The sequence below is a fragment of the Miscanthus floridulus genome, chromosome 5, assembly GCF_019320115.1.
Source record: "Miscanthus floridulus cultivar M001 chromosome 5, ASM1932011v1, whole genome shotgun sequence".
NCBI lineage: Eukaryota > Viridiplantae > Streptophyta > Magnoliopsida > Poales > Poaceae > Miscanthus > Miscanthus floridulus.
In genome coordinates this window covers 148,756,670-148,784,019 of record NC_089584.1, presented here as the reverse complement: position 1 = coordinate 148,784,019, position 27,350 = coordinate 148,756,670, and the positions used below count along the sequence as shown (strand labels likewise).

Sequence of the window (27,350 nt, the reverse complement as noted above, 5' to 3'; positions counted from 1 at the left end):
ACACGCGCCCATAGTCCCTATCCTCTCACCCCAAAAATCTCGGCCGGTTCACCTTCCCCAGGTGAATCCGGACTCTCTACTCACCTAGGAAACGCAAGCCACGAAGGCCTGTTCTTTTCTCTTTGGCCCAACTAGGGCCCAGAAGCTCACCGGCCGGCCCAACTAAGGAAGGATCCACGAATGATCCGAAATCAAGGGCAGAAGCACCAGTTAGGTTAGCCCTGAATCAGTTCCCAGCAAACGGGATGCCACGACACACTCAGAAAAACATCCAGTTGATAAAAAACTAAGTCCTTCAGCCTTACCCGCAAAGGGACCGATACAACCCCCCGGGTGACTCTACTCGAATCACTCGGGGGCTCGGGGGCTACACCCATCGGGTGCGCTCGCGCGCACCCTCTGGCGCGCTCGCGCGCACCCTCTGGCGAAGTAACTTTGATGAAGTCAAAAAACACCCTCCAGGCGATTCTACTCGAATCACCTAGAGACTCGGGGGCTACTGTCGGGGACCTAATACCGGGGTACCCCAGAAGGTGGAACCAATAACCGCCGAATGTGAAAAACTTCTGGACACATAAGGGCACCGTTTCATCCCTCGTTCAGGTAAACAGGAGTTTGGTTCCACCTCGCCCGACGACTTTGGGAGATAACTCTGTCTCGCCCAAGGGCTCAAGGTTAATCTCCGTCTCGCCCGACGCCATTGGGACAGGCTCGGTCTCACCCAAGGGCCAAGGGATAAACTCTGTCTCGCTCGACGCCTTGAAGGTGGGCTCGGTCTCGCCCGAGGGCTGAGGGATAGGTTCCACCTCGCCCGACCCCAGAGGGGCGAGGTCGGTCTCACCCGAGAGATAGGAATTGGTCTCCGTTTCGCTCGACGGCAAGGAATGAGTCTCACCTTGCTCTATATCTAAAGATTGGATTCATCCTCCCTGACAACTTCTCCCCATTCCCTTGAGATGATAAGTACAGGGTAAGACAAGACGTTTGGGTCAACCGTGGCTCCAAGGACCATACCCTACGCCCTGGTAGGAAAAGTACTGCTAGGGGATGACAGGACAGGTCTTTAGACCCTTCTAGGTGCCACAGAGCCTGAAAGGTTGTATAGATGCATGCTCCTTGCCCTATAGAGTTGTAGGCGCCGCCTTCAGCTCTGGGACACGCAACCCGACGAAGATATACGACAACCGCTACACTCTAGAAAAGGACTTAATATCTCCACACACGACGGACATTCCATCATCATACTATGGACCTAAGGGAGCGGCACCCACTTCCCAACCCCTCAGGTCCGCCAAATCAGAAGGTCTTGACCTCAGCGTTACTCCGGACCCTAACCCCTTGACACTTCAACAAAGACTCACAAGAACTAGAAGACGTGTGGAGCAAGGCTGGGAAAGGCTAATAAGTCAAAACCACTGTACTACAGCCCATACCCTGAGCAAGACAACATTATGTAATCAACCTGACACTCTACAGGGACATCAACAGTGTTATAGGCACTTACCTTCCTTAGCACTCATCAGAATGAAGGACCAGGCCGGGTAGACGTGAACCACAAGATTAGATAAAGCCCTCATCCTTGTAAAGCCACCCCCTTAGATCTATAAAAGGGGATGGGCCTATCCCATAAGGGAGAGGCTGGAGACCGAACAACACAACGCACTCATATACACAGTCAAGCGGCTACGAAGCTCTTGACCACCTTTCAACCCTTCCATCAGAGACTTGGGACCAGTCCCTCTCTCGATCATTTGTACCCCTTACTATAGACCTGTTCATAGTGCTAATAACACGAGCGACAGCAAACTGGATGTAGGGACATTCGTCCCGAACCAGTATAAATCTTATGTCCTTTAGCGCACCATCCGAACCTAATGCGCATTACTATAAATTTACTTGCCGATGCTTGTATGAAACACCGATAATATGCTTAGCCTTGCTTAGTCTAGTAGAAGTCAGGTGATTTCCTGTCACCTGAAATATATAGGTAGATAACTGATCACGATTGGCTATAATTGCTATCATAGAAATAACCATGTATTGATAAATCAAAAGGAACCGGACATGATTGTGATAGATAAGCACAAGACATGGAGGTCTTAGTGCCTATTTATCCCCGTCTATGTCGGTTAAGAACCGATTCGTTGTACGTCCTCATGTCATGTTGAACACATGCCTAGCACTTAGTTGGCCGGATAAGTCGTTCCGACCACAAAGTCGAGTAGCTCAATTCAGGCCAGGCCCCGATAAGTGAAAGTGCGCACACCGGAGGTAGTAAGAATATGCGAAGAGCCAATGGCGTGAGTCCAAGAGCGGGTTCGAGTCCCGATCTTCCTGGCAGATTAGTAGAATCTCTGAGGGTGCGGTGCTGATCGGACCCACGAAGTTGGTTCCTGAGTTGTATCAAAGCCTCAAAGGTGACCCGATGCGACCCCAACGGGGGAAGTATGTGTTTGTGTTAGGAATAATTCCCCAGCTGGGTAAGAATCGATTCGAATCGCCATCTCTCTCGGATAGTGAGAAATTGACTGAGCAGCGGCAATATAGAGTAACTTAATGGAAACTTAATGATTATGTTGATGCTTAAATTATTCTTATAATCGGATATGGTTACTAATGCTTGTTAGTTCAATCAAGTGATTGCTTTAGTACATGTGCTAATCTAGATATGCTTAATTGAATAGGTATCCAAATTAATGCTAGAGATATTAAATCTTCAAGTTATGTTACTTAAGCTTTTATGCAAAATATTATCAAGCTAACTCTACCGATAAAGCCTTGCATACTCCTTGGTATCATATTATTTCTGGTTTATAATGGGTAAGTATAGCTAAGTACATTCTCGTACTCAGGGTTTATTCCCTCTTGTTGCAGATGACATGATGTATCATGGGTATTGTATGAACTGCCTTCATCCTGACGTGGATGAGGGCTAAACCATGGGGTATGGTACTCCTGAGTTGTCACCTCTATTTTGCTTTTGCTGGAAATGACCATGGTACTGGCATGTATTTAAACTAAGAGTGATGTTGATGTCAAACTACTTTGCTTCCGCTATTTGAACTTGGTTTGTAATAACTATATGAACTCCAATGTATGTGAGATACTTGTGAACTATTTATGAACTGTGATGTAACATGTGACTGGTTGTGTTGAATCATGTACGATCTTGGTTTGTATGTTGATTTGTTTGAGATCCTTCGTGATTTCATCGGACTACCGGGTTTATATGGGCTCAAGTATGATGGTTTGATCGCTTTGGTGATTGCTATTGTACTTATGCTCTTATAAATTGGATGGTTCTATTACAGTGCGGGTCTCCGGCCTGGTCTTCCACCGCCGGCTGCCGCCGACACCGACGCCGTTGTCTTCATCGTCACCATCGGTCTCAGGCGGCACTGCAACTACTACAACGACGTACTACTACTCCCCGGGGGCGTCCTCCTTGATCGCCATGTCCAGGATCGACAGGCACTAGTTAGGGTCAGCTACTTCTGACAGGCATATATATGTAAGTACCAATATATGGTCATTTGTGCGTTTTGTGAGTAGTAATAATTAAATTAAACATAAGCATTTAGCTAGTTGTATGTTTTTTATGCTACTGCTCTCTACATATGTGGTTGCAAATCAAAATAAACTTTTGCATCAATTCGGTTGAGAAACAAAGATGAGTGATTAATTAGATCTGATAGCACATTACATGTGTTGGATTTAACTTAGGGAAAAGGTAATATGCAACCGTTGCGCGGAGCCCGGACGGCGCGCTGACCCTCTCTCTCCTCTCTCCCACACGACCACGCCCACGCTCCCTGCACCCCGTCGGAGAGGAAGAAGACGACAACTGGCTTTAGGGTTAGGGAAACTCATCTCCAACAGCTCTAGAAGGGGGTTCGGTCGGAGGCAGGCCGCGACATGGCGGTGGTGGCGGGAGAGACGGCGGAATGTTCCTCTTGTAGAAACAATTTCCAAGTGAGAGAAGCCCAAGATATATACTCGAAATAATACTGTAATTTGATATAGTAGTATATTATAACAGTCTTTAAATCTTAATTTTGGGACAAAACTTCATGACCCACATGGCCTGTATAAGGGCAAAGCTCTAATTTTCTCAACGGGTGCCCGAGTAGTCAGCACTCAGCAGTTGAATTCTATGATAAATGCAACACATTATGGAGAGGATTCGGGACGTATATCAATTGAACATTGCAGCAAGGATGTAAACCAGGCATCACATGAGTTGATAAGGAGAGCTATGCAATCTAAACAATACTATTATGCTTGGGACGGTGAGTTCTCTAGCTTTATTCTTAATTTTGTGATAAATGTTGTATAGCCTTCTTCAATGAATAAAGTTTGCCATATTGTTTAAAAAACGGTATGTCTGGCGCCTGGACATCCGGACAGGGCTAGTCCGGACGCCCGCATATGCTACGCCTATTTCACGTGGGGGTCTGTGCCAGCTCCGTGTCCTATGCCCGCAACGTGTCTCATGCCCCGCACCGTGGCCCACGCCACTCCATGTCCCGTGCCCGCACCGTGCCCCCCGCGCTTTATGTCACGCGCCCGCACCGTGGCCCGCACGCACTTCGTGTCCTGCGTCGCTCCGTGTCCCGTGCTCGCACCGTGGCGCCCCCTCCACACCTACGCGCATGCAGGCGGACCCAAACTACAACAGGTGGCTGCTCTATATGGGTCTCACTGCAACATGTGCAACACCAGATCTATCTTGCAACATCTAGATGAAACACTTGCAACATATGTCTGAATCAATTAAAACACTTACAACATACGTATGAAACACCAAGAAAACATATGTGTAGCCATTACAAAATATGTACAACATCCAAATAAAATATTTGCAACATATGTGTGAAACATATGCAACATCTGGATGAAACACTTCCAAATATATGCGTGAAACATATAAACACCCATATAAAACACGTGCAACCTACGCCTGAAGCATTTGAAACATTTGGAACAACAATACACTTGCAACATACGTGTATAGCCACTGCAACATATGCAACATCCACGTGAAACACTTGCAACATAAAAACACTTACTGCAACATAAGACTAAAAACAAATGAAACATTTAGAACATACTCTTGCAACATGTGCAACATCCCGACCTAGTTTTGCAACATCTGTAAGAAGCACTTGCAAACATACCTCTGAAATATCTGAAACAATTAAAACATACACTTGCAACATGCGCTTTCAGCGCAACGCAACATCTACTTGATGCTCGGGAGAATGGAGGCTCGTCGGCGTGTGGAGTTCACCAGAGGCAGTGGCCCGCCGACACTTGGAGGCGGTGGCCCAACGGCGGCGGCTGCATGACGTGGAAGGGAGACATCGGGCGCACGACGTGGAAGGGAGGCATCGGCCTCGCAACGTGGCTGGGAGGCAGCGGCCGCATGACTGGGAGAGGGCAGCAGCACGTCGCGCTTGGCAGGGCTAGCAGCCGAGTGCAGAGCGCGTCGTGCATGGCAGACCCAGTGGCCGAGCGTTGTGCCTCAGGAAGCGGTTCGCTGACCTAGCGTCGTCGCGCACGAGCGGCTGCCATCGGGGCTTACCTGCCTCCGCACCGCCGCGAGCTCGCCTTTACGCGGAGCGCGTGCCACGGAGCTCTCCTGCCTCCACGCCGTCGCCCGCGCGGCTCGCTGGCCCCGCGTAGTCGTGCACGAGTGACTGTCACAGGGCGCTCGCCTGCCTCCGCATCGACGCGAGCTCACCTCTACGCAGACTGCATGCCGCTGGGGCTTTCTCTGCCTCTGCACAGGTTATTGGGCTGGCGTCGCTGGCCTATTAACGGAGCGTCCGTACGGTTCCCAACATTATTATCATTCAAAAATGTACATAGAAGTTCAGGCAACCAGAGTTTACGGTGGGCCGGTGGTTGATTCCTCACGGGCTTTTATGGGCTGCCAAATTTCAATTGTGTTGTTGCCTAGGCTTCGGCCTTTGGGGGGTGCAGCAAATTAGATCAAGAGGGTGCATATAGGACCGAGATGGGTTGCTAATAGCTAAATTTCATTTTCAGGGAGGTGTATCTACACCTATGGGCCACTACTGGGCTTCTCCACTAAATCTAGCGGCGCGCGGCTCCGTCAGATCCGGACTGCAAGTACTAGCCACAAGCCCACAAACGACCTCGTTGATCGCCTTCGCTGCGTCCATCATCTTGATCATCACAAAGTTCTAGATTTACAGCGTCACTGTTTCCTGTGGGGGAGTTGAGCTGACATGTCAGCAGCCCAGTGACATCCGCTTGTAGCGAGTGCCTGAACTATATTTTGTCATGGTTTTGAACACTTTTTGTTTTTTGTCACCACAGGAACATTTGGTAATGGAGACGTTTAATTGCAGCCTGCTGCCAATCTTAATAATTTTCTCCTTCCTCAGATAATGATCCAGAGAGGAAATAAGGAACACGGTTACACCCAGGTTCCTTATCCCAGAATCTCGAATTAAGCTACAGCAAGTTGAATAGTTGTTTAGAGCACTGCAACTCAGAACCACAAGAAATGATGTCCATGATGTATATCAACTAGAAAGTTCACCTGGAAGTACACAGCAGTACCTATCTGCCCCACAGTAAGCCACACAACCTGGACATCAGCAAACAGATATTATGAATTTATAAGGACCACTACAATGCATTGTACACCTTGAGTTGAGGCCATGAGTACAATGGCATATCACCATGACAAGCCATCATCATCATTCATGCAGCACAAACAAGCCCTAGCATACACTAGCAACCATCTACTCCGTCCCATGCAGCTTTCCTTCACTTGAACATAGGAGATGTCAAACACACGGGCGGAGCCATCTGATGAGGCGGAGACCATGGTGTTGCTGTCGGCAGTGATGGCCAGCGACTGTACTACATCTGCATGCCCACTCAACTCCCTGGCGCAGTCTCCAGAGAGGCTGTCCCAGATGCGCACCTTGCCGTCAATACATCCTGATGCAACATACCTTGACGAGCCTAGCCATGCCAGTGATGTCACGCCCTCCTGCATCAATGCATGCGCAGAAGAATGGATGAATGATTGAACGAACAAACTGCAAGTGCACACAGAGGGAAGAAACAATCGACCCACATTATGTTCGCAAATGCATCGGCTGGATTGGTGCGTGAGGTCCCAGATGATCACCTTTTGATCCATGCTCCCAGTAGCTACCCAGCCATAGCTGCAGACAAGAAATTAAGTCACAATCTGCAACAAAATCGTGTTGCCATTTAATTTGCCAACTAATTTGAGACACTACCTTGACGAGATACCAACACACTCAATGGAATTGGTGTGACCTATTAATGAGCCAACAACCTGAAAAAACACCAATTATTGATCAAAAGGAGAGAAATGGTGAGGAAAAAAAACAAAGACCAGATTGAACTATAAGGTACACCTACCTGGCCCGAGTTTACATTCACAATGTGCACAGAACTGTCCTTGGAGCCGCTAACTACCGTTTGTGAATCCGAAGTCATTGATATGCATGTCAATCCATCAGAATGATAGCCATGGCCTACAATAAGGGAAACAGAAATACCAAACAAATTTCATGTGTCTGCTTGATTGAGCACTGCACATCTAAAACTATATGTGGTCATTACAACATATTCACTCTTTTCCAAATTATTATACTTTCAGATGAAATTTGTCCTAAATCAAACTTCTCTAACTTTGATTATGTTTTTAGAAAAAATATATTAACATCTATTCCCTCCGTTCCAAATTATAAGACGTTTTGGCTTTTCTAGATACATTGCTTACTATGTATCTAGACATAGTGTATATCCAAATGCATAGCAAAAGTTATGTATCTAAAAAAGCCAAAAACGTCTTATAATTTCGAATGGAGGGAATACAAGCCTACAAGTTCAAATAAATGATCTACAAAGGTCAAAAACACATTTCATGGAGAATTTAATGAAACTGATGTGATGTTCTAGATGTATTTTTCTATAAACTTGGTCAAAGTTGAAAAAAAAGTTTGCCTTAGGATAAAGCCAAAGTGGACTAATTTAGGACGGAGGGAGTACATGGCAATTTACCTCGAACAACATGTCTGCTTTGTGCACTTCTTGGGTCCCATATCCTCAAAGATGCATCATCCGATCCAGTACATATAAGTTTACCTTCACAAGGAACAGAGCATTCATAGGTAAACCTACATAGGCAACCAAACCGCAACTTTATAATAGGCAGATGCATAGCAATCAAGGAACCGTGATTATACCATCTGGAGTAAAATCACCACATGTCACTGTGTTACTATGTCCAGCAAAGGTATTTAGAATGGCATTATGGTCAGCATTCCACATCCATACATTACAATCCCTCTGATCCTGCGATTATCAAATGTCCCCGAGGATGCCATTTAAGCCACTACAAAATCAAGCATGTAAGTCACAATACGAGATTAATCATCGAATAGTGATGTATTTTGTGATGGAAAGGAAGGGTTTCACAATGGAAATAAGTTCAGTTGAATGAGATCAGAATATCGCACCTCAAAACCTGACCCAGAACCCTCAAGGGTTCCCTTGAGAGTTCGTGTAGCTGTATTCCACACATTTATTTGCCCATCAAAACTTCCACAAGCCAACAAATTCCCATCTGAACTGAAAGACACTGTGCTGACAGTATCCTTATGTCCTGTATTAAGAACGGCTATTCTGTAAGTTTCCTGAGCTTGCAAATCAACAACGTGGAAAAATAATGAGCATGCATCAACATGGAAAAGTACTACTCCCTCTGTTCCAACTTATAAGACGTTTTGGCTTTTTTAGATACATAGCTTTTGCTATGCATTTAGATATAGACTATGTCTAGATGCATAGAAAAAACAATGTATCTAGAAAAGCCAAAATGTCTTATAATTTGGAAAGAAGGGAGTACATGAGAAGAGGCTAACTAATAGTAGATACGAAATGCAGGAAAAGCATAGAAATTAGATAGTGAATTACATCCATGTAGAAGATGTGGATGTCATGAAATTCCAGCACAATACAAAATACAGAAAACCAACATGATACATGTACCACCACTATTTACATGGACAAGAACAAAGTTCATTTCATGTAATGTTCGGGATAAATAATAATGAATGAAGACAACAAAAAATATCATCATACATGAATTCAAACAAATCAAGAGTGGGTGTACTTCACATATAAAAAAACGAAATAAAAGCACAGAGATCTCAGAGCTAGTACAGAGATATTTCGATAATAATTGCCATCCAACAAATAAAAAAAATAACAAAGAAAACTATACCAGTCAGCTCCAAGGCACCCTCTTCTGATCCAATCCTCCACAGAAATCCACTATCATCTTTGCCTCCAGAAGCCACAAGTGATGCATCTGTAGGACTGCACGCAACAGTGAAGATTTCATCTGTACCCAGAAAAATGGAAGGAACGATATAAGGAGTATTAGTGTAGTTATTATCAAAGAAAGGCGCTGAGATGTGTAGGATACCAGCATTAGGATAGGAAACATGGGATTTGCTATCCAAATTTTCCAGGGCACATATTAATCTGTGGTTGTAAATTGAAAATCATTGCACCATATTACACATAGCACTACTCTGCAGGTCAGCACCACAGAAGCAGTGTGAGCTTCATTTTTCTTGTGTAACAACTTGCCTTTGTGGCCTTGGAATGTGTATGTAGAATCATCGACGTCTTCTGAGTCAACTGGAAACGAAAGTAGCCATTAGATTGCATAACGAAGCATCGCCGGATAACTTAATTAGAATGTACATCATGAAAAGTGAGCAACTGAGCACATCATCAAGTGCAGGTTTCTATCTAAATGAAAATTTCAGAAGGACAAGAGCCGTTATTCTTCAGAATGCAAATGGAACTAGTAGCAAGAAGATAACAAGAGTATGTAACACAAAGGGAGCTAACTGCACTATTTAACGAGGCATAGATACAGAGAATAGCCAGTTGAACTGTCTGATTGATGCATCCTTGGAGACCTTGAACAGCCAAGCTTAGGATGCAGGCAGTCAAGTGAATAAGTGATACATACAAGAACATTACATAGCACTAGAATATGAAAATCGCTCCGCACTAACTATGTCAGAACAAAAACTATCTCAACCTCCTCAAGAACTATCTGAGAGGCTAGCCGGCGAATAAAAAAACAGATAATAAACCAAACAAAATCCACCCCTACGTACCCATCCCGCCGCCAACGTCGTCATCTTCTTCGTCGCGGTCGGGGAGATCTGACAAGGTAAGGCAAGCACGAATAAGCAGCTGCAGCTAGCGATGGAGTAAGGAAGTAAGAAGGTAAAGGTAAGTAGAAGGGAGACTAGCACTGCTGATCAACCTTCTTCGTCGATGGTTATCTCGTGGATGATGTCCTCCTCGTTGATGAAGACCTCCTCCTCACCGTCAGATCCTTCGCCGGGAAGCTCGCCTGAGATACTCATCGCCGCCGCCGCTGTCTGGGGATCGCACAACTGCGTGTGCAAAGCAGCAGAAACGAGACAGGAAGGGGCTTCTAGTCAGTCTGGGCTGGTGGATGCGGGCGACCGAGGGTCGAGGGACCAAGCGCTGGGTCACCGGCGAACGATAGGCTTGCAGATGGCGGCGGGGCGACCGGCGTGCACCTGTCGGGGGGACTGGGCCTGGGGGTGGTCAGCGGCAGGGTATTTTTCGCGCTTTCGCTCGCTCGTGCCACGAGCCCACGACCCGATCCGAGCCTGACCTACATTTTATTTGGGTTGGGCCAGCATAGACCAAATTGGCTCTGGATTACGCAGTTCATTATGATTTCATGGGCCAATGCCAATGACAATTCTATAAGCGGCACGCAAGTCGCCGAAGTTTAATTCCAGTTTCAGTCGGTAAATAACAAATGTTTTGCCACTTAACCTCGTCTGGTCACTACATACAGCTTAAGATCCTGGCAATAAGCATAGCGTTGCACCTAATAGTGCTGCCAAAGAATGTCTTCCAATGTATCCAAACCATTCGAATAGCAACTGTGAGACCATTAGATCATGCCTTGCATTTATAACCTATATATGGAAGAACTTAACGCTAGCATTACGAAGCCAAAGCCAAGAAATCATTTTGCTTTCATTCATAGATGATGAGAACGTCATGTTACAAGCCTAGTTGATAGGCAAACCGCAAACGCCTCTTCTTGGATAAATTTGGTAAGGTAGTACATCTACCTCCATCCTCTAATGCGAGAAAAGAGAAAAAGGGCAAAGCATGGCAACAAGGTGTCGTCATCAAAATTTGGATCACTTTCTTGCACACAAGACTTGCCTACCACCAAACCAAAGGTTGGTTCTCATGGGACCAAGCTACGGAGCTACCTGGATAAAAACTTCTTGATTGAGAGGATCTTGTCAGCTAAACATACTCCAGATCTCATTCATCTACCAACTACCAATCATGACATTGCAGACCTGTCGGGTCCTAGAGATCCAAACCACACACCATCATCACCATTCTGCAGTCGGAATCCTTGATTCAATAGTTTCTGATGTACCAATCGAGCTTGACATCCAACAGTGCAAGAATCTGCAGTCCTGTTTCAACTTCATACCAAACCCTGACATTTCTTGGTTCTGGTGTTCTGCATTTGCATCTCCGAATGCTTCACTGTTTGGTTCCTTACTTGCTTCTCCACACTCAAGAACATAACATTGACACTCAAGAATAAACATCATCCTGTCAAGGCAAGGGAGTAATCCAACGTCATGTTATAAGACCATGAATACGTCTGTGCGGGGACACATCAAAATTGCACGGGGCTCTTCACTGGCCCATGTCAAGGCCCAGCCAATATATAGGCTTTCAGCTAAACAAAGGAACGAGCTAAAGATTGATGCTCGCTGCTTAACTGAACAAACCATTCAGAAATCTGTTTCACTTGCACAACAAAGGGGCCTGATAATTGTCTACTTTCAGTGGCAACAATTTTGTCAAATGGCAAAACACATGCACATCAAGAATTCTATGGTGGATAGATTCTCTGTTCATGCATTGGAAAATAAAATAAAAAAAAGAAAAGCATGGAACAGTTCAATACAGGACAGTATATGGGCAACAGGGCAAACTTTCCAAGTTGGCTGACAAGTACTAACAGAGCAGCTGAATAGTCACTGGCACATGCACGATTCAAGAATCTCCAGAAGACGGACAACGACATTGTTGTATGTCCACTCGCAGCTCTAAAAATGGAGACAAAATAATCAGTCGATACTGGAACAGATCATATAAAAAGTCAATACTGTGCACAAAGACAGAATCAATGGCTTACAGCCCAAAAAGTTATATTAGCGCATCAAAATTTGTATGCGTGTATACTTGGTGAAAAAACAAAAAATATCAAAGAGAACAAAAATTAAGAAGAGATCACAGATGATCATACCATATAAATCCCAAAGACCTCGAGCAAAGAAATTAGCTCGGTGAAGTAGCATAAGTTAATTGCTGCAGGGTAGTTATGAGTATCCTCAGATAGTTTTCCTTGCTTGAAGATATTACAAGTTTCACTACATCTGGTATCAAGTCCACTTGATCCCAAATGAGAACTGCACCTTGTGATAGTTTCATTTGAGCAGGCGCGGTTATTCCACTGCAGAGAACATAAATCCAGCTCATCCAATAGTGAAGAGATGAAACCATCTATGGAAACCGTATCCACATTAAACAAGCAATGTGCACAGGATGGTAATGTTAAGGCACAGAGAAGTGTCCTTGCTCTCAAGAAGCAGGACAACTAACCGTATAGCTGTCATGAGAAAGTTGCAACTCTTTGGTGGGAGAAACTTATCACCAAACATGGAACCAAAGACATGGAGAGCCAGCAGAGTCCAGAAAAGATTACTTTTACCCATCTGAAGAACTTTGTATGAAACCTCTAATACAATGTCCACTCTACCCACTTCCACACATATTGAAGCCAACAGAATGCAAGCCGTGATAAATTCATTTATTTTTGCAGGTTTAACAGATAGCTGTATACCAGTTTCATCATCTAATTCATGATCCTTGCTTGCGCCAAAAACCTTCTGTGTCATTTTCTCGCAGACTACAACTTCTTTGTTCAGGAGAAAATCTTCAATTAAGGAGATAAGAATATCCAGCTCATCCCCTCTCAGAATGGTCCACCTTGTTTCCATATGAGATTTCACTGCAAAGAAGATAACAAATTGAAATTGTAACCCAGGAGTTAGCATATGATACTGATCAAAGACTATCAACAAATCAATATAATAGCTTCATCAAAGCATAGAATGAGTTAGTAGCAATGTTGTTGATGTAAACAAAAGCGCATTGGGTAGTTGTGAAGAAAGGTAGGAAAAACATCACATTCCATAGTGTGTGCATCAAAGCAATTCTGAACTACGTAATAACATGTACGTGATAACAGGCCACTGATAGAATGCTACAGCTACATGACAAGCAAACCCTTCATAGACAACTAGTGGCCACATCTAAAAGGCATAGAAGCCTATGATCAGACATTTTCACTATTAACCAGAATAAAAAGAGAGGAGAGTTTAACATACAAATTTTGGACCGAATCCGAGCTACAAAAACAGAAAGAAAGCAATTAAATTGTATAAGACTTTCAGATGTCATACCACTCAACGAAAAAGCTGATGAGGCAAAATTTCCGTTCGCAAAAGTTTCTTCTGCAAATCTAATATCCCACAACAAAAGGGAAAATATGAGGGAAACCTTCTCACTGCAAAAAGAAATCAGATCATTTAGTTTTTATAATAAATTGCAAATGAAAGAGTGCATATAAAGCCCGAGCTAAACAAGTGCAAGCAAACCTACTCTGTAGGTAGCAATGTGTTAGTTGACACTTTATCAAGCAATGGACCATCAACTAAAGCTTTGTTAGAATGCTTTTGAGATTGAGAACTCAGCATCTCCCAATACCGAAATATGTTCATCATGTTGCTTCTTTTCATTCTTGTAAATCCAACTAAGTGCATTGGAGGTTTTTCAGATCCACAATGATGCCCAAGCAAACTATTAGAGACTGAGTAGTTTGGCTTGGTCACTGTTATTTCACTTGTCCCAACATTAGCTTGCAGCCCAGGACTTGATGAATTGTCACAAATCTGATGTGAGCTGTTTTTGGTAGGCACTTCCTTGGATAAATGTAAAATGGAATTTGAATGACCACTGCAGGTACTTCCTGATAACACTGGTCTGCTTATACTGTCTAATCCCCCAGCAGAAGATGCTACAGAATTCTGGGCCACATCCTCATGCAAAAGGCTGCCAAAAGAAGCGTTCGTTGGCACTACGACCAAACTGGTGCTACAAGAAACATTGACAGCTGCATTGGATTTATCATTCGCGAAAACGGGTTTAGCAATGCCACTACACTTGATTATATTTGACGATGGATCAAGCTGGATACAATTTTGAATTATATTAGGAACAAGATCAAAGAATACGCAGGTGATATCTACTACAACATAATTTATGAATTATAACTGCTCATTCATAGTCACTGTACAGTGATCTAGAGGGAAACCCAATATTGTGGCATTTCAATGCATATCATGATATCAACATTACATTACACAAGTGATATATTAGTTTGACCCAGCATTCCATTCGCAGAAAACATAAAGACAAAATGTCACAGCCCCCGCAACATTGAAGACATCCCCTCTGTTTCACAGATTCTTACCATTATGTTGAGAATCACCCTTTTCGCAATGTTTGCCCTTTTAAAACAGGTGTGGCTACTGCAACATTTCCCCTATCTGCTAATACAAAGCAGGTTTGAGTAGTTTTATTTTCCGGGCTGGTGCCACATTGTCTGCGGGGTGGGCCTGTAGCCTTGGAGAAATATCATGAAGTGCTTCACTTAAAAGGTACACCCTTTACCTAAGAGTCCCAATTTTTCTATTTTTATAGCTTTTTTTGTGTAGTAGCCAGGAAAAAATTGCATAAATGGTGATACTATCATCAGACTAAAGAAGTAGCATGATAAAATTTCTGCAACACTGTGTGGAAACAGCCAGCTTCCTAACGAAATGATGATACTATGAACAGAAAACCATCAGCATGAAACAATTACGTAAAATACTCTAATGCAATAAGATTTTTTAGTATGATCTAGCAGGCTATATGGAATTAGATGAGAAAAAATAATCTTGTCAACCACCCCAAGTACGAAATGACATGGGCTAGTGATCAGAGAGGAATATCCAAGCATTTACTCGTGGTACTAGCAAGTGCACATCTTAGGCCATTTGCAGTGTACGCTTGAAGTGAAGCCTAATAGTAGAGAGACGATTTGAGCATCGCTCCTACCACTACGACAACCGATGCCCACGCCAAAATTTCTGGGAGGGGCGAAAGTATAGGAGCCAATGCTTGAAGACTAAACAAAATCAAGGGCCCACATGCAGACATGGAATGGCTTGAAAGGTCAGCAGGGCATTGATTGTCATCCTGCCATTTTGTACTGTTGTGAGGCATGTTAAAATAGGAAGAAGTGAGGCTGCACAATGTGAGTAGGAATTGCACCAGGCATCACTGGCGTGGCTAGCCTGTACAGTTTCAAGCACCACTCACGCTATGGAAGGCCTTATGACACTTCCCCCACTGGCCCACTCATATACTTTGAAAAACAAAGAAGATTTTTTAGGACAAAATGAAGACTGAGAAAAGGTGCTATTTCAGATGGAATGACTGCCCCCCCCCCTATGATTTGATTAACAAATCAATTATTTTATTAGTATTAGAAGAAGGAAAGTCCATGAACAAATGCCAAATTGCATAGAGATGAAGAACAGTTCATTGTTCTATTAGGATGTCAGAACTATTATTACCTATTGCTAAGATATTCTTGTTTTTACCAAAATTACCTTCACTAGCATGCAGGATACAGACCTCTGTTAAGACATGAATACCTTCAACACCACGAGCAAGGTGGTCATCCAGCATGTTAAACCGACTCAGTAGCTGGCTAGCTGCGTCCAGTCTTGCTTGAAACGTTGAAGCTCTCTTCTTATTAAAGCAGTTTTTGCTTTATCTAGCTTGGACACATTCTTTACATGCTTTAGTTGTTCTTTCTTCAGCTTAAGCTTCTCTTTGAGAAGCTTTACATTTGCACTCTCAGAAGTTCTATCAACATGTCGCCGCCCATACTTGCCAGAAGAAATTACATCTCTACCTGCAGAGAATTCATTTGCCTTTCTCTGTAAATATTCAGTCTGTTTTCTCACCTCTTCTAATTTCTGGAACAAATGGTCTGCTTGTTTTTTCTCTTCTATTGCATTCTTTGTTTCAAGCAGTAGAGTCTTACCGCCTGTGACCGGAAGGTCCCGGGTTCAAGTCGCGGTCTCCTCGCATTGCACAGGCGAGGGTAAGGCTTGCCACTGACACCCTTCCCCAGACCCCGCACAGAGCGGGAGCTCTCTGCACTGGGTACGCCCTTTTATTGCATTTTTTGTTTCAACCTGTATGCTAGTTCGCAAATGTTCATTGAGTTTCTTCTGCTCCTCTAACTTTGCAAATAAATTGTCAGCACGGCACTTCTCTTCCGTTACTTTTTTCTTCTCAACTTCAATAAGTGCTTTGTTCTTTTCAGATAATGATTTCTCTGAATCAGCACGTTTCTTTTCTCTGGCTACCTTCTGCTTCTCCGCTTCGGCCCTTTTAAGCATTTCTTCTGTTTTCTTAACCTGAGCAGTCAACTGTGCTCTGATTTCATTTGCTTCACTCCTCGACCTTTCACATGATGCTCTCCAATCATTGGCAGCTTTTCTTTCTGTATCAGCAACTCTTCTATACTCTTCAGACTTCTGTGTTTCTGACTTCAATATCCTATGCATTTCTAGAGTTTTGCACTTTTCTTCTTCAAATTTTTTCTTCTCAGAAGTAATCTTCTTCCTTTCTTCTCCTAACACCTGTATGAGCTTTCTATTTTCTTCCTCCAATTCAGAGATGCATAAAAGTTCATCATTATTTTTGCAGGTATTTTGTGTTTGCTTCAAACTCGAGTTTTGTGTCTTTAATTCAATTATCTCCTTCAACAGTAGATCTCTGGCATCAGACTCAGTTGCCCTAGCTGCTTCTGCTGAATCCCCTCGGAGGCGTTCCTCCTTGAACACTACTCATCACTATAGATGGCCAACGGGCCGGCCCAACCCGGCCCGACACGGGCCCATGAAAGCACGGCCCGATAGGGGTCGAGCCGGCATGGCACGCCGGGCCTCCCGGGCCGTGCCTCTTAGAGCCACGGGTCTGGCCTTCGGCCCAGGCACGGCACTATGGGCCGTTTTTCGTGCCGTGCCGGCCCGCGAAGCACGACCAGAATTACGGGCCGTGCCAGCCCACGGCCCGTTACCCTTGCATTCACAAAATCAAACAGATCACAGTTTCACACATTCACAGAATGTCCAATACATTCACAGATCACAGATCATAGTTTCATATATTCACAAAATCACAGTTTCATACATTCACAGATCACAGTTTCATACATCCATAGAATCAAAGTGCAAATGTCTGATACATTCACAGTTTCATACATTCACAGATCACAGTTTCATACATTCACAAAATCGAAGTCCAAATGTCCGATACATTCACAGATCACAGTTTCATATATTCACAGAATCGAAGTCCAAATGTCCGATACATTCACAGTCCAACAGAGATATCAAACTCCAAACTCCAAAGCTGACAGATAACAGAAATAATCAAAATGAGCTGTTTAGTGCAATGCTGCCTCATTAAAACCCTTTCTAGGTAAAACTCACCCTTGTGAGAAATCCTAGAAAGAAAAAAAGAGTACAACCAGCTCTTAATTAACCATTGTTCAAATGATAGACAAGTCTTTCACAGTCACACTCACCCTTTCACGGTCACAGATCACCCACACACTCTCAAAAGTCAAGTCTCAACCTCATTACCTCGTTAAGTACCAGGAGCACCAGCAGCAGGTTCATCTTCATCAAGGTACAAGTTCTGGAATAAGCCTTCCAGCTCTTGGTTGTCAACAGCATGCTATTCTCTTTTTTCTCATAACTCCCAGTCCTTTATGCAGGTCAACATCTCCACAGTCTCTGGTGACAAGCGCCGCCGCCGTTCCTCAATTATCCTACCTGTCAAACTGAAACAAGACTCCAAAAAGACAGTAGATATAGAAACTGATAGAATATCCCTAGCCATTATAGACAGGATTGGAAATGTTAGCTTGTGGTCACGCCACCATAGAAGTAGGTCAAAATCATCCTCATAAGAAGTGACATTGTCACTGTCTAAGTAAGCTGAGAGCTCACAAACAGCAGAAGTAGATGAAGATGAAGTGGCAGGAAGAGGGGGAGGACCAACAACACCTGATCCACGGCCAAAGATTCTTCCCCATGCCTGCTTTTTCTTACCTGTATGATGTGATGGTTGTGCAACCCTTTAAGACCTAGCTGCACCAAACTTGTCCTCATATTTGTTAAACAGTTTATACAATTCAGTTTTGATATCAGCATAGTATAAATTATACTCAGAACCAGTGTATTCACCAAGTAATTGCAGCACATTAAAGAAACCTCTCATCTTAGCTCTAGGATCAAAAATGAATGCATATAAATATAACAGAGGTATGTCCTGCCAATATTTAAGGAATTTAAGCTTTATAGGATATATAATAGCTCTCAGATTTTGATCTTTTTCACATGCATGCATATGATAAGCAATCTCTAGGATATGGTGCAGAACAAGTGGACTTGTAGGATAATAAACACCAGACCAAACAACAGTGAAGTCATACAAGAGTTCCAGGAACTCCAATAACTTCTCAGCAAAATACCAATAATTTGTAGTCAACAATTATGAACCATAATGGAAATTAATGAACACAGAAAAAACATTTTTGTATGGAAGCAAGTGTTTAAGCATCAGGTAAGTAGAATTCCATCTAACATCCATATCCAAGCCAAATTTTCTAGGTCTAACACCCTTAGCATTATAGTATTCCTTGAACAATGCAATTCTTTGATTAGAGGAATTTAAGAAGTTAATTGTAGTTCTAAAATCTTCTGTGTAAGGTTTCAACCTCTTTAATCCAGATTTTACAATGAGATTAATGATATGACAAGCACAACGTTGATGTACAAGACTGTACTTACGGTTACTAGGATCCAAATGATCAGGTGAAGAATCAGGACCCAAGTAACCAGCAAATAGAGGTGTTAAAGTGTTCATAGCCTTAGCATTAGAAGAAGCATTGTCTAGAGTGACAGAGAAAATTTTATCAATCAGACAATACTTCTCAACCACAGCAGCAATTCTTTTAGCAATGTTTTCACCAGAATGTTTAACCTCAATCAGCCTAAGACCAATAACCCTTTTCTGTAACTCCCAATCAGCATTTACATAGTGAGCTACAACACTAATATAGTCCTCCTTAGCATTACCAGACCAAATGTCTAAAGTCAAAGCAACAGAAGAAGCAACAGGCAACACAAAATTCTTAAGCTTATCACGACGTTCAGTAAACAGCTTACCAAGATCTCTAGTGGTGGTCTGTCTAGAAACCTTGACAAACCTAGGGTTATGAGCAAGAACAATGTAATCCTCTCAGGCCTGTGTCTCACCTACACCTAATGGAAGGTCAAGCCTAGCAATCAACCGACACAACTAAGATCGAGCAACAGCAAGATTGTAGTCCCAGTTATGCACAGATCCATCAGGATTGAAAGAAAGCCTAGACTGAACCCTAGCAGCGTGATCATCCTTTTTCCTACAAGATTTCTGATGCCTAATCAAATGGCCAGTGCCAGCAGAAGATCTAGCAGACAATTTACTCTTACACATTTTACAGATAGCAGCAGTTCGAACCTTTTGACCATTCACAGTCTCATAGATCTCATCAAAATCAACCCAGACACTAGATTTACGCTTACCAAGACATGAGATACCATCTGTGCTGTTAGAGCAGATCAGCGTCCCTGTCGCCGTCGCCGACAGCGCCGGCTCCGCCCCTCCATCACTGTCGCCACCGTCCAGATCGATCGGAGCAGAGCCGCTACCGACATCGATACCCAACAACGCAGCACATCGTCACGGATGTCGTCGTTGTCCTCGGGGACTAGCCCTACCGCGATCAGGTCATCGTTGTCGATGAGTGGATAGACGACATCGTCGTCATCCGCCATGGCGACCCTGACCGCGGACGGCTGATCTCTAGCACCGTTCCTCAACGATGCGCGCGGCCGCCGTGCCCGGTCTATGCCACAGGAAGAGGACGAGGCATCGGCAGCCGACCTGCGCAGAGGAGAAAAACAAAGAGTCAGAGAGATAGAGATCCAGATCCAGGGTCAGTCGCTCAGTGGAAGAGACACAAGAAGTGAAGAAGACAAATCTAGGGTTATGGTTAGGGTTAGGGTTAGTGGACTACCTGCGCAACCGGAGCCCGGTGCTGGAGATGACGAGGGCCACCCAGAGAAGAGACACCGATTAGAAACGACGGCGAACGGCGGAGGAGGGACGGACGGGAACACGATCACGAACTCACATAGTTCACTGAGAGCGAGAGGTCGAGAGGAGAGAGGGAGAACGGAGGAGAGTAGAGACAGGGTCAGATAGGCGGATCGAGGTCACCGGAGTCGGGAACGACGGACGAGATCAGTAGATCACGAGAGAGAGCTCAAATTCACCAGATCGTGGATGCGGCCGATGCGGGCGAGAGAGAGAGAGAGAGCAGAGATTGCGCCGCACCGCCGTGGCGAGCCGGCGAGCGAGTGGGGATTAGGGTTAGGGTTGGGAGCAGACTGCGGCGTCGGCGAGGAGACTGGGCAAGCGGGGATCGGCTGCGCTGCAGCGAGCGAGTGGGGATTAGGGTTAGGGTTGGGAGCAGAGAGCGGAGTGGAGCGAGCGAGGCGAATGGACTGCGGAGCGGGCGAGGCGAGGCGACTGGGCGAGTGGGGAGTCCCCGCTTATATATGCAAGGCGCGGGGGGGGGGGGGGCGGGGAGGCGGCAGGCCGGGCCGCCAGCGGGCCTCCGGCTCCTGAGCAGGCCGTGTTGTGCCAGCCCACGTGCCTGAGGTAAGGCCCAGGCACGGCCTGCTCCTCCAGGCCGTGCCAGCCCGGGCCCGCAAGCCGCTGGGCCGGGCCAAAAAAACAGGCCTCGGGCCAGGCCGACGGGCTCGGGCTGCATGGCCATATATACTCGTCACAGAGAAAAACAGAGAGAATACAACATTAAAGAATGGTACACATAAGAATGGTTTCAAGATGCATGAATGATGCACATAACTGTTCATCAAGAATTACATATGCTTCGGGTGGGTGACATCAAATCACGTAATCAAGTGTTTGAGAGTGTACTACGGTAAGGATAAAATCGGGGGGCTAATAGATGCTAACAAATAAATGATGCATTGAAGAGAAATCAAACATGATGTTAACGAATACATGAAGCATTAATGAGAAATCAGACATACTTTGAAAGGCATCTTCTCTGTGATAGGCACCTTCTGCTAAAATTCCTACTAGCATGCTATGAAATTAGAACTTTATTAGATACTTTATAGAAGTAGTTTTTTATAAGGAAAAAGTTGCCAAAGGGCCTCTAGGCCAGTTGGTCAGAGTACCCTGGCGGCACTTCTCAGGTCCTAGGTTCGACTTCCCGTGGGAACGAATTTCAGGCTGAGATTAAAAAAATCCCCTCGTCCGTTCCATATCCAAAGCACTGGGGGGCACCGTCCCAATTCTCACTTGGGCGACGGAAAGCCACCGTGTAAGGGTGGGTCGGGGGGTGCCGTATTGGGTGAAGAAAGCCACCGTATTGGGTGACGGAAAGCCACCGTGTAAGGGTGGGTCGAGGGTGACGGGTCGGGGGTGACTTTGGGTGGGTCGAGGGGTGCCGTATTGGGTGACAGAAAGCCACCGTATTGAGTGACGGAAAGCCACCGTGTAAGGGTGGGTCGAGGGTGACGGGTCGGGGGTGACGGAAAGCCACCGTGTAAGGGTGGGTCAGGGGTTCGGGGGGTTTTCTTGGCCTGGTGAAAATGTCTTTTTGTTATTTGGAATGCTGTGGGGGAAGTCTTAACCCCTTCAGGTCGAGTTTTTTTTGTAAGGAAAAAGTTCACTTTCTTTGAGTGCAGCCTAGGTATGAAAAAGGAACAGCCAAAATACTTGCCTTTCAGCATAAATCACAAAAATCAACAGTATAACTACACAAATTCACAAAATGTAGGTCAAGAATTACTAGATACAATGTGTACAGACTGAACATGTACATTACCTCTGCATACTTGGTGATCTTTTCTTTCTATTTGTAACTAGAATCGCAATGCAGAAAAAGAAAACAAAGAAAGCAGCATCTTCTTCAATGTACTGTATGAAAGGGAGGGTCAACTACCTTCGCGCAGCACGGGTTGGGGCCGCCTACGCCGGCTGCGGCGGAAGAGGAAGAGACCGCGAGCTGAGCATCCAGCGAGGATGCGGGCTCTGGCGGTTCCGCCGCCATGGCGTGGCGGCGAGAGTCCGATGGAGACGACAGGTTTAGGGCCTCAGATAAACAAGTTAATGCTCATGAAATACCTGCAAGTAGCAATTGTCTGATGCCGTCTGCTGCTTCAGACGGCGCTGTAGTTCCACAAGATTGTACCAAAACGGGAGCCAAATGTTTACGAGTAATTAACATGAGCCTTAACTTGTTTATAAAAGGACAATTGCTACTTGCTTTGTTTAACCGAGGCCAGGAAAAAGGGAAAAAAACATGAAAAAGCAACAGACGATGCTGAAGCAAGGAAATTGGCAGCTGCCAAACATGTATTCTCAGATATTCAGTTGGTCAACAGAAGCACCACGATGATCTGCATGTATTCTCAGATATTCAGTTGGTAACAGAAGCACCACGATGATCTCATCAGAACCGTGTACAAAAGGTATATACAACATAACAATATTAAAAAAAAAAAAAAGCGGAGTTGATTCCAGTACAGCGGTCCCTCGGTTCTACAGCCATACAAAATCCTACACTTCATCAATTTTAGCACTGCCGCAAGAGGCACTGCAGACATTCAACCATCATCACCACTTGCACGCCTGCCTCTGGATCTTGGAATTCATGGTGCCCTTACCCTTGTCCTTGTAGGCGTTCCTGGATGACACTGGCCTTCTCCGCCCATGGGCAGCTGCTATTGCCTTTTTCCTTTGCTTGTTCAATTGTTTCGTGAGCTCAGCGTCTTCTTCTTCATCAGCATCCTCTGACGAATCATCATCATTATGGCCATCTTCCTGGGACCCAGATTGAAGCGGTTTCATAGCCTCTCCATTGCCACCTGAGGGAGGACTTTCCAATCTGTTCTCACCGCTACAACTTGTTCCATGCTGCACAGTGAAAAAAAATTGTAAGAAAAATGGCATCAAAAGTTTGCTTATTCAGTCTGATGCTGATGGATAGATGACTAACCTCTTCAGAAAAAGTTCCAGGCACATCTGAATCCCTTGAGGCAAGATTACAATCAGGCTCATTAGAACCGTCCTGAGAGACAGAGCCAAAATACACTTCAATAAAAGTAACTTCTAACTAGAGACTAGCCTGACTACCGGTACAGTCTGCACATATCCAAATTAACTTGCTAGGCAGAGTACCTGCTGGCCTATCTTCAAGGAAACCAAAGGCACAGCATCACCGACCTCGTCATCGTCACCGTCATCATCATCATCTGAGCTGGAATCATGTCCTTCAGCATCTTCTTCAATGTACTGTATGAAAGTTTGCCAAAAAAAAAAAACAGTATCAGAGAACTAAGCTGGAAAACAATCTACGAATGTATGCTTGAATAACAAATTTGAAGAAACATCTGGCCTACCTTCTCCATCTCCACTTGCTCTTTCCTGGTAAATCCACTGGCAGCTAGTTGCTTGTCCAAGGAACCAGCAGCCTTTTTCACCGACAAAAAGGAAGGCCTGCTATTCCCTTCATCATCACTTTCAGATCCAGGTTGTTCTTCATTTTTCTCTGACGTCAGATTGAACCTAACAGGAAGAAAAGAAATCCCAATAAGAAAAAGATTCTACCGAATTAGGATTATTTGAAGCTTTCTTGCATATACTATAAACCTTTTGTTAAAGAACTTGTAGATACACTCAATGTCACGGTCAAAAAACCTGCAAAGGCAAAATTCATTTAAAAAAAAACAAGACACTGCCACATTAGTTATCTGAGTAAGCTACATACATTTGGGCATTACGATGAGAAACAGACACCATCTGTGGAAAGTCAATAACCGTAATGTTTTCATCATCATCAATCTGCATGACATTGGTATCAATGAATTTGACACCAACATATAAAAAATATTATCATATGTAGTATCATTATATTACTATATCACAAAACTAAGTGCTGGCAAGCTGCAACTAAAAATTATTCAAACAAACAGATCCAGTTCATGTGTTTGCCACAAAAAAGTCTTGTTCCATAATATCTTATCCAGATAAGTTTTACTTCTACGAAGGATTTAAAACTCATAAATCAACACAAACAAGGAAAGGAAAAAGGAAGAGATACCATGATATTGAACTCATTAAAGTCACAATGTATCAGTCCATGCTCTGCCAAACGAACTATAAGACCAAGAATTGTGTCAAAAACATCATCTGGATTTTGTAACTCTTTCACTTGAACACTACAGAGCATAAAGCACCTTGTATCAGGATCTGCTCGACAGAATATACTATTCAACTAATATGAATCCACAGTTGACAGATATATGCTTACAGAGGATATCCCTGCACAAGTGACATGATCACACAGTGCCGATTGCAATCCACAGCAGTTGGAACAGGGAAACCATGGTCCCCTAAAGCCTGGAGATATAAGCAGTCAAGGATCAACCAAACAAAAAGGAAAATGAAAAGAGCACATAGCTCAGATATACTTAAAATAAATAGAACGAGAAAAAAAAAGGACCTTCATAAAGGCAAATTCCTTCAAGGCTGCAAGTCGTGAGAGGTATAGCCAGTTAAAGCTCCTTCGGTGCCTTAGATAGTCACGTTTAGATTTCACAGCCCTAAAAGATGTCCTGCCCAACCTATGAAGCTTCATGGCGAGTACTGTGCCATCCTCTGTGGCAACCTCAAATATATCTGCATATCACAGAGATATTAGAAACAACTTCATGTGCCTTTGCCACATTACTTATAAAACAAAAGAACACACACTATGAACACAACATACCAGACTCCTTTCCAACACCGATCTGACGGCCAACTGAAGCAAAAACTCCTCGATTAACTAAAGTCTTGATGGCAAGGAAGTCATATCCTAGATAGGTGAGCCGATATCCGTCATCTGTATGGAACAAAACCGATAAAGCAATAAAGACTTGGAGCTAAGTGCTACTGCGCTAGCAACCCAACATTCTATAAGCATGATTAACTGTCAACGACTCACATTTAGTGGCATCATGATGCACTAGCTTGTTCTTCAAAAGATTCCTCAGCACTTTGTATGTACCTCCATGCCTAAATTCATAAAGCATAAGAACATATTCCACTGAGATAGAGTACAAATTCTTTCCACTCAGCAAACAATAACTTCATTTGATATTTGTCTTAAATGGTTAGACCAAAAATAAACATCATTAAGAGTAACATTAAACATTATTAAGAGTAACATTAGCTGCACCAAGCCTCCGTGTTTTCAGACTAATTGTTTTCCGCATATTGATGTTTATACAAAACATATCTTTGTTTTTTCCTGTTGAAAGGATAAGCAAAAAGATGGAGATTTCATGCTACTTTATGCACCAAAAGGTAGAATAGCAAACCAGAACTAAAGAAATTGCATATTACTGGTGCAAGGTCCAAACACCAGCAGTACTACCTCCGATCATCAACATGCTAAAATTGCAATACATCCCAAAACAATGATTTTGATATCACAGCAAACATACTATCAGTTATAACATCTAAAACTAGCAACCACAAGCATATATCCTCAGCATAGCCACAGATTGCAGGACCGCGAACAAAACAAAATCTTACTTACTTCAGTCCGGCGATCCTGTCGACAAGTTCTGCTGGAACAATCTCGTGCTGTGACAAGTCCAAAGCAAAAAAACTAACTTAAGTCGCGGAAACCGGCAATTGATTTAACATGTAACGGGATGCGAGGTCGGTGCAGGGTATTGGGGATCTTACGTTGCGCATACCCATCTCGACGGCGGTGAGGACGCGGAAGTCGTCCTTGGAGAGGTAGCGAAGGGCGTTCACGTCAAGCTTCATGGTGTCCTCCTGCTGCTGCCGGCTGCTGCAGCCAGAGCGAACCACCCGATGATTTTTGCAAAAAGTTCGAAGTGAGCAAGGGCGGACTGGCACAGCAGGAAGGGAGTAGAAGGGGTGGGAATACCTAGTGAGTGATCGTCGCTGGCGAAGAGACGGACAGGGCTCGGCACCCGGCGTAGGGCTGCAGCAGCGGCGGTATCGCAGAGAGAGAGAGGGACAGAGACAGAGCGGACGCGTGGTGGAGTGGACGGATGCAGCGAACGGCGGTAGGCCAGTCCGAGCCTCCAGGGGTCCAGCCCAGGCGGAGCGCAATGGGCTGACGTGGACGCTCTAGCTGCCCTCAAAGTGCAGCAGCCCAGGCAGTAGAGGCCGTTTGGCCCAGCTAGCGGCTGTTGTCTGGTTTGCCCATTGCGGACAAATCCGGCGGAGGGGAGGAACGGAGCCGGCGGCGTAGGGTCGGAGGTGGGCCGACGGCGGCGCTGCGCTGGAGTCTGGAGAGGGGCGGGGTGAAGCCGGCGCAGGGATGGGGTGGTGCGAGACAAGGCCGGGCCGCCGCGAAGGGAGCAGGCGTCGAGGCGGTGGTGTTGCGGGACGGGAGCCAGATTGGGTGACTTTACAGAGCAAACTTTCCTGCTATCTCCACCCTCCATTTCCTATCCAACGACTCAGCACGCATTCAAAGCAAAGGCTTGTAACACTTGGCATTTTTCGTCCACTCCGGCAGGCGGCAGCAGCCTGCGGCAGGTCCATGCTGGTGATCATGACCAGCTCCGGCGGGCAGCCCTCCCTTGCGGCGAGGACGCGCAGCAGGCCCGACCACTGGAACCCGTAGCTGAGGCTGTAGTCAACCATATGCATGTGGCGCCCGCCGCCGTCGACGGTGGCGGCGGCGTCGTGGACGATCCTGTTGGAGAAGACGAGGCTGCGAAGCTCGAAGAGGGAAACGACGGTCATCCGAGTGCGAGCGCTAGCCGCCGGCGCGAGCTCTGGAACGCACGGGCTTTTCTGGGAGCGAGCAGCGGCCGTTCGGGGACGCAGCCGCCGAGCACGAGCTTCACAGCCCGCCGGAC

General features: G+C 44.9%; 1 protein-coding gene and 2 pseudogenes across 2 annotated transcripts; all 3 read right to left on the bottom strand.

The window, feature by feature from the left end:
- Window positions 1-6,523: 6,523 nt before the first annotated feature.
- LOC136454109 (uncharacterized) lies at window positions 6,524-10,682 on the bottom strand (annotated as a pseudogene).
- An 813-nt stretch (window positions 10,683-11,495) lies between these two features.
- LOC136455604 (uncharacterized) lies at window positions 11,496-22,510 on the bottom strand (annotated as a pseudogene).
- A 317-nt stretch (window positions 22,511-22,827) lies between these two features.
- LOC136454108 (serine/threonine-protein kinase rio2-like) lies at window positions 22,828-26,496 on the bottom strand. Of its 2 annotated transcripts, none has more exons than XM_066454652.1 (14): window positions 26,405-26,496; window positions 26,197-26,305; window positions 26,045-26,091; window positions 25,448-25,518; window positions 25,232-25,345; window positions 24,965-25,140; window positions 24,773-24,861; window positions 24,563-24,680; window positions 24,230-24,303; window positions 24,112-24,159; window positions 23,862-24,027; window positions 23,641-23,754; window positions 23,459-23,530; window positions 22,828-23,376 (listed from the first exon to the last, which is right to left on the bottom strand). In XM_066454652.1, the coding sequence occupies exons 2-14, from the start codon at window positions 26,278-26,280 to the stop codon at window positions 23,077-23,079; spliced, it is 1,473 nt and encodes a 490-aa protein (XP_066310749.1). In that variant the 5' UTR covers window positions 26,281-26,305; window positions 26,405-26,496; the 3' UTR covers window positions 22,828-23,076. The 2 variants fall into 2 exon arrangements, with proteins under 2 accessions (XP_066310749.1, XP_066310750.1); XM_066454653.1 differs by having other exon boundaries at window positions 26,197-26,302; window positions 26,405-26,445.
- Window positions 26,497-27,350: the final 854 nt, after the last annotated feature.